Genomic DNA, 8,426 nt, shown 5'->3' with positions numbered 1-8,426 from the left:
TACACGTGACACTGAGGAGCTGCTCTAAACAAGACTAGGTAACATTATGCCCTAAAGACAAATAATTGATGCTGTCACTGCACAGGTCACATCTACCCACTATTCTCCGTTGGTAGCACCCTCTGCAACACGTTAAACAGGAAAGGTTACAGATGCGCCTTCGAGTGGAAGAGGTCAGTGCGCACTATCTTGAAATATGCCCACACATTTACTTCACTGGTAGTCACACTGCTTTGAACAAAACTTCTACTACTGCTCCCAATTACCAATTGAGGCAGCCTTTCGACCACAATTTTTGCTGGAGTTCTCAGCACTGACAACTCTACACTGTGAAACCTAAATTAATACATTTTATTATGTGGACTAGAAAGAAATTAGGGCATCAGGAGCCACCCCTTGGCTTCTAAGCACAAACATTACATAAAAACACCTGTCGTTATCAAAACAGAGCTCACTTGTGAGCTCAAATGCAATCAGCCTACGAAAATAATTTTTACACCCACTGAAAAATGTTGCAAGCTACTTTGCACATCTTTATGAAGGGCATTAGAAGCACACTGCTATAACTAGCGCACAAGTTCCACGCCTGTCACTACTGAGGTGTTGGTGTGCTTAGCAGTCAAAGGCTTCACTTAAATAAATACACCTGTAGTGCAAATGGGCTGGTATATCCATACCTGCCAGGTTTGCCGGGATGGCATTAGGGAGATCTTATCGGGGGCGGGGGAAGGCGGGGGGGCGGGGGGGGGTAGTAGTAGCAACAACAGAATGGGTAACTTTCCACACATTTTTTCATTTACTTACAAGATAGCAGGAAACGAACTGTTTCTTTGCCCAAACTACCAACAAGCTACACCACTTAAATGTTCGACGTTGCTAACGCCGCCCTTTTCAGAAAGTCCTGGAAATAGTACTGCAAGCGCAATACAAAACAGCAGGAACTGAACTGTTTGGTTGTTTCGTCTAAACTAACAAGCTACATCACTGCACACTTGCTAAATCTTCAGAACGGCCGTGCTCATGCGTAAATGAAAGCGGCGGCGGCACTGCGTTTCTATAAACAATGGGACGAACAGGTTCACCGTCTGCGCATGGCCGACTACGCTTTTTAAGCACTTCAGTGATAATGATGCAAACTGGTGTCGGGTTGGATTGTCAGGTGGCCATTGTGCCATACTGGGACATGGCCACAATGCGGCTATACTGCCACATTGGCCGCATTGTAGCTGCGAAAAGGATTAAGCCAAAGACGGGTGCGTTTTCGGGAGATTTTTGTTTCGGTCGTACAATCGTACAAAACCATGAAAATTCGGGAGTCTCCCGGAAAATTCGGGAAACCTGGCAGGTATGTATATTTTAGGCAATCGTGACGAATCCACACGCGTCCCAAAGAAAATATGCTCACTGCACTTGAACACACTGTGGTGCAAATGTGCAGCTGACGGTGCACACCAAGTGGACGGCAAATTCAGACTGTTAGTTAACAAAGGAAAGTATCTTCCCACATGTGTGTGACACGCAGTAGTGAACAGGGGCCGAATTCTCTAAAAAACGGGCGTCGCTTTGAAACGGCGGGGTGGCGCCATTGAAATGCATGTGTTGTGGGGTTGTGGGCGTCGCTTTGAGGAAGGTGTGCTCGTAGTAAGTGCCGCAGAAAAGCATTGTGGCAAGGGCGCGAAGCGACAAGTGAAACGATGGGGGGCAGTCAGCGTCGCTTCGCGCCCTTGCCACAATGCTTTTCTGCGGCACTTACTAGGAGCACACCTTCCTCAAAGCGACGCCCACAACCCCACAACACATGCATTTCAATGGCACCACCCCGCCGTTTCAAAGCGACGCCCCGTCGTTTTAGAGAATTCGGCCCCAGGCCTCCCTCCACTGAACCCACATCGAACTATCGTCAATTTCTTGGCAGTTTTTTCTCCAAAAAGCTTATTCTGTTCTGACGAAAATATTTTTGCTGCAACGCAAAAATTTCTGCACACATGGCAGTTTCCTCAGACAGCGTTAGCCCTTGTCAGCAGCAGTTTTATTAACCTGTGACTGCATTCAACTTTCACAATTTGATCACCTGGGCTGAAATGGATGACAGTAAAAGCACAGCACCTAAAGTTGTTTTAAAATGTTAAAATGTCTTTTGTGGCAATCTCTATCTTTTCTTCATTGCAATACTGCCCCCCACTGAACACCTACATGCTTAAGACCTCAATCCATGTATATTGGACTGCTGCGTGCGATAGCGTTGTGTGATCCCTCGCTTGCCATGTTATCACCATTCATCCACAGTCGTACCTTATCTTGCAAGCCTTCGTGTGGAATAAGAGCCTTCTGATGTTTGAAGGCTACCTTCTTGTTGCTGGCTTTGAATATTCGCAGCGACCTGGAAAAGAACGACACACACACAACACGTCAGTTAATGCAAAAAAGGTGGACTGTTTTATGCACCTGACAAGAAGCAAATGAGTTTGAGCTTAACTTAAGCACTCGCCCTGACTTACATCACGTGATTTTTCACACAGCCTTACGAGGAACCACCTAATCGTGGGCTCGAAGATTTCACCCGTCTTCGCTGCACACCTTGGTTTAGTAAGGTCTGGCAGCGCTGATTTGGGCAGGGCAGTCCTTATCTCCTTAAACTGATCATGAAGATTGCACGACCAGCCATTTGTTACATTCCTTTTACGCACAGTTCTGTTTGAAAGGCTTGCTGAACGAGAGCCGTAACAAATGGCTACTTCACAAGAGCCGTAACAAATGGCTACTTCACAAGAGCCGTAACAAACGGCTACTTCACAAGAGCCGTAACAAACGGCTACTTCACAAGAGCCTCAAACTAAAGAAAGCAAGGATACGCTTAAAACAACCTACCCCTTAGCAGATCACAAGAGCAAAACATGTTAAACACAAAGGCAACATCTCCACTGACACGTTCCTTCTGAATTCAAACGAAAGTGACAACATTTACGACTGCGCTTTTTAATAAACCATGCATGACACGCACCTGTCGGAACTGAGAGTGGTGAAATAGACGTCTCGGGGGTCCCATGCGACTCCTTGGACAAAGCCTTTGTTCTCGTTGAGCAGCGACACTTTCTTGCCTACATGGTACGTTAAAAACAGTGTTACTGCAATTGTTCTAAGGAGAAACGATAAAATTTTAAGAAAGCCACAGGTGTATCTGGCTATTTCAATTGTTTATTTATGGGGGCATGCCACCGTCTTTTGTCAATCATAATAGGCAGTGGTGTTGAGGAATATTAAACAGCCCCTAAAAGATGGATACCTTTTAGTCTCAACTGCAAGATCACACCTGCCACGGCTCTTTTCCCTTTTTGACGACAAACAGTGTTTCTTCTGTACAGCAATAAATAGTTGCAGCTCGCTAATGCAGCTTAGGAGGAGTAAAAAGCGCGAACAGCAATGCTGACAGTTGCATTGCCCTCCATGTCACTTCCTGATTATTTTCCATTTTCCCTGCTGGCTGCCAGATGGCAGTACGAAGGAATGAAATCTTTCATTCACAGGATGTGGGTTCATTTCATGGCTCCAGCGGCCGCTTTTGTGATGGTGGAGAAAAGCAAAAACGCCCGTGTGTTCGAGATTTCGGTGCACGTTAATGATTCCCAGATGGTCAAGATTAATCCGGAGCCCTCCGCTACAGCGCACCTCATCGCCTGTGTAGCGTCGGCGCATTAAACCCCACAATCAATCAATCTTTCATTCACAATTTTTTGCTAGTGATGAGGGACAAAATCGCATGCAATCCCAAATTTATGGTTGCCGCTACAACACCACTGCAAAATGTAGGACCAGCAGCGAAACAAAGCCCACTGCATGCGGTAGTGAGGTAAGCTATTTCGTAGGTGCTGCCGGCAAGAATGGTAAATTTGTATTGTCTACACTGTAATCTAACAGACTTATTTGTCTTCCCTACTTTAATGTCCATTTATTTGCCAATAAACATAGCATTGAACGACAAGCATTGCAATGTTTGTTCCTCATAAACACTGTATGAGATACTATAAAAAAAAAAAAAGTAAGTTCTGACACCTACAGACGCATTTTACAATGACCAAGGCTGGTGAACTTAATCAGCTCAATCTGGAGAGACAATGGTTGAAGTTGCCTTTAATGAAAGCACTACGCATCAAGAACATGAAAAGATAGGCCAAGGCAGCAGGGATAACCTTTTCACGATCCGTACAAGTGGAAAATGAGAAAAGAGGTGAATGCTGATGGCTCACCGTGGCTTCAGAACTGCGAAGTATTGGCAGTTTGAGCCTCTAAGCAGTTAGTATTTTACCAGCTGATCACGCAAGCTTGAACGGGCACAGGGCCGGCTGAATAAGGGGCTAACCTTTCTCGACGTTCCAGACAATAGCCGAGTTGTCCACCGACCCCGACAGCAGCCAGGCATTATCGGGAGACCAACAGACATCGCAGACATCATCGATGTGGCCCCTATCGTGACGGAAAATGCCAGCAGAGATACAGCTACGGCAGCCTCACTTGGAAGTGGCATCTCTCACCTCAGCACTTTCTGCGCAACCCAATGCTCCTTGTTTTCGATGGCATCCTCAAACACGTCACCGGGGTCCTTGTCCACTTGCTTCCAGATGATGACATTGGCATCTGCAGCGGCATTGGCAGGTTGCAAAACAATTGAAGACGTTAAAGAAGTGTCAATGGACTGTGTTCGGATTAGCTTAGGCACTTTGGAAATTTCTATCGCACACCAAACATACATTCCAACAAGTTTCCGTATCGGCCCTTCAAAGAAAGGCACTGCCATCCCAACTGCTACCTGAAACAATGATCTGGGCATTACACTCCAACCTGGGTTTTTCCCATAGTGGGCGGCATTGGAAATGCCGTCCACTCCTCCACTTTACTGCCCATTGCTTTCTGCAAACCACCCACTGCTCTGACTGACCCCTTTGAAATGCACACCTGAGGAACTAAACACGGCCACTGCGAGAGCAACTACATCTGGCCGGACCTCCCACCACCCGGTCACGTGAAAAGGAGTTTGAACCGCGTTGAAGTTTCAAAAATTGCCAGCGGCATGCAAATCTTGGAGTCCATTCTTGTGCTTATTGCTTTTTTTTATTTTAAGAGCTTCCACTCTTCCCCATGCATCAGCACCACAATATCTGGTGTTCTGCCAGAGTTGTTCAGTTTGTGCGATGACAAATTTCCTATTCTTCAATTTAACACCTCAAAACGTTCACCCTTCAAAAAATTCCAGGGAGAACCCTAGCTCTAAGACAATTTAGTGCTTTCACAAGTATGGTCCTAAATATCCACGTAGGAGTAGTCTAACCTAGGTTAGGCCAGTTGGGTTAGGTTAGCACTAACACAGCATAAGAAGACCAAGCACTGGACAAGCAGTCCAATAATCCCAACTTTTCATCCCATACGGACATGCATTTCGAATCAATACGGTTTTCCGCTTAGTTCAACCAAATCTTAGCATTGCCATGATTTATTTAACGATGCAGTATATCACCCTGACAGCTAGATTTTGTGCCCTCATGCGATGTTTGAATTCAAAGAAAAGGAACACCTTGGCAAGTTACAGATGCCAACCAATGTCCTTTAACTTACCATCATCCCCAGAAGCGAGTAATTCACCTAGAGAGGGTGGGAAAATAGGAATTATTGCAATTATTTTACATATTGTGATTCGTACAAGTGGGAGATGTACAAAAGAGTGAATGGCGACAGTTTACCGTTATTTGAGAACCGTACGGTGTTGACAGTCTTTGTGTGCCTGTCCAAGTCCGATCGAAACTCGAGGCTGATTTCACCACTGCGATGCACTATCACAAACCATATCTAAAGAAGGGAAAATAAAAGAAATGATACGATCAAACAGGTACTGTTCTAAACACAAATGACAACCTTAAAACCAAATAAAAACACACCCCATTGCAAATGGCCGGTGAAATGATAGTCTGTTCATAACAATTTACCCTTTAATTACTGCCCAATTTTAGAGCAATTATTTCAATTATAATATTGTAGAGTGGCTAAATAATCAATGAAATTAACATTTTCACGCTTATCAACTGTTTCTAACTGCTGAAAGTGTGACAAAAAAACAACATTTAACGACGCTTAAGCGGATATTCTAACCGGATATAAAATTTTGTTAATTACGAATGCATAGATAACGAAGCTATGAACAAGCATTACATTACACCGAGTCCCGGACCACCAGCTGTGCTTTATGAAGGAAAACAAGATACATTGTTCTTCCATAACCAGCTCACCATAACGTGTGTGTCCGTGCCGCAACTCGCCAGCCTTCTACATTTGTCATTGGACGGCTGGAAGTCGATGCTCAAGATGGGATCTCGATTGTGCCAAGATATCTCTGGTACATTGCACTTCATTCCTGAAACAAAATGGCACATCGGTAGTACACGAACGTTGCGCTGGGCGTGAAATCTGTCAACGATACACTTTCTAGCAGAAAAAAACTAATTTCTGATAGGCTGTACCGCGACACGGCCGAACCGGGGTAAACCCAGGCAGTTCGCGACATTTGAGAGCACGGTGAGAGGACTTAGCTTGCAGCAGTGAAGAAAGTATTTGCCCCCTGCAGGCACCTTTCAATTTAAAGACGATAATGGACAAATTCTTACATACCTTTCAGAAACACCGACGAGTTAGATGAAAATGTGCGCTTAATCCACAAAGCGCGCCAACAGTAGATTCCCGCAACAAACTGCCGCGCCGCCTGGCTTGCCGTTGACGCAGTTGATGGAGCCAGATATTTAAGTCTAACAAAATGGCAAGGTCTCCTGCCACGCGCGTGGCACGAGCTACGCCCCCCTGGCAACGGCTGCTGCCACGCGTGACGTCATAATGACGTCATGAAGACGTTTTAACATAATAATTGTCATTATTTTGTGTAGTGTAGTCCGAAATACACTTTTTTTTTATTTGCAGTACAAAATAACGCACCATTGAACTGCTAAAACTTTTCTAAACAAACAATTTTTGTTCTTGCGGGAGCAGCCGGCGATGTTGCTGCCCTGCTGCTGCCAGCTGCCGTATCGCGTACATGGAGTCGCGTAACCGAAAGCTGGACGAAGCTCCGATTTTCTCGGGCCGACAACGTAGATAAACCGGAGTTCATATTGTTAGAAGCACTATCTGAAAACGTGAGAAAGTTGCTTGTGATTATGTATTGCGTGGGGACCCAGCCAGCCTTTCCAGACCGCAGCAAAATAGCCGCTCTCGAGTAATGTTGACCTGTGGCCGCTTGTTATGCTTTTCAGCGTACGTGAGACGACATCGCACAGCCGACTGGCCCCGTTCTAACAAGCTACGTTCTACACAAGAAAAGACACCGTTCGAGCGTAATTCTGTGAACCTTCCGACGCTTGTCGGCGCGGCGGCATCTGCTATCAACAGTTAGCACCACGGCAAGTTCAGAATGCTTAAATGGGCGACCTGAAATCGCGGTGTGTGTTCTCTCGCCAAAAGATAATCGGAGTGTACAGTGCCGAGGACGAAGGGTAGTGGCGGCAACTGTTTTTTACTAGGCACATGTGCGCATTACAATTACAGACAATTGCGCCAAGAATAGGAAAGGTAATCTTTGGTGTCCCCACACATGTACCGCGTACGTACCACTACAGTAGATCTCCTCATCTGAAATATTAGCAAGGAAAACTTCCGAAAATGGGAAGTTCTTATTTTCTAGTGGGCGAAATTGTAGCTTAAAATTTGTTTTACACCCACGATACGTTTTATGAGCAGAAAAGTCTTGTGAGCATGCGCCACAAGCATCATAATTGCGTGATATTCAGCGCTTAAAAAGATTTCCTAGTAGAAACCAAAGATTTTGTAGTAGAATACATGATTCTACGACAGTTTAGAACCTGCGACCTTCAAAAGGTAGACTAGCTAGGCGCTTCATCTCATAGCTACTGCACTGGTATAACTTTCACGTCTCACTGTACCGTGGTATACGCTATGTTGGCCAGACTTGACTGAGTCCCTCATGCAAAGGAAGTTAATTCGGGACACCCAGACGATAGGGTCAGAGAAGAGGCTGTACAGACGGTAATAGGAAGGGTGTACACTTGGCCGGCCATCATGTCTAATACACATACATGCACTCCAGCATATGAAAACCTATGGGTTCTGCACAGGCTCAATAAGCAACGTCAAAGAGAATCTTAAGATGTGCCTGGAACGTGAAAGCATCCACGCATTGTTTGTGTAAACAGGTATAAGCAGCGAGCATGCTGCAAATGTAATTGATAGGCAAACGTCAAGGCTGTCATGGGGCGAATTTAACAAAAAGAAATGGTGAAAAAGATCCCAATTTCAAACTACATTGATGTTATATGTGCATGCACTATAAACACAGTCATCAGTATGTTAACTGTACGTAAACACTCAAGTGA

At 45.1% G+C, this 8,426-nt stretch overlaps 1 protein-coding gene across 1 annotated transcript in view; it reads right to left on the bottom strand.

Annotated features, from left to right (window-relative positions):
* The window catches only part of Caf1-105 (chromatin assembly factor 1, p105 subunit), a gene marked incomplete in the record, with an annotated part of 15,773 nt that extends 9,135 nt beyond the window's left edge, over nt 1–6,638 (bottom strand). The window contains 8 exon segments of the mRNA XM_077683351.1: nt 2,293–2,380; nt 3,002–3,098; nt 4,358–4,461; nt 4,530–4,632; nt 5,608–5,634; nt 5,733–5,838; nt 6,276–6,400; nt 6,507–6,638. Of these exon segments, the coding sequence (XP_077539477.1) occupies nt 2,293–2,380; nt 3,002–3,098; nt 4,358–4,461; nt 4,530–4,632; nt 5,608–5,634; nt 5,733–5,838; nt 6,276–6,398 (648 nt within the window).
* Nucleotides 6,639–8,426: the final 1,788 nt, after the last annotated feature.

The sequence above is a fragment of the Haemaphysalis longicornis genome, unplaced genomic scaffold, assembly GCF_048455015.1.
Source record: "Haemaphysalis longicornis isolate Haplotype H1 unplaced genomic scaffold, Haemaphysalis longicornis Haplotype H1 scaffold_9, whole genome shotgun sequence".
NCBI lineage: Eukaryota > Metazoa > Arthropoda > Arachnida > Ixodida > Ixodidae > Haemaphysalis > Haemaphysalis longicornis.
The sequence above is the reverse complement of the archived record's forward strand: the minus strand, read 5'-3'. Positions and strand labels throughout refer to the sequence as shown.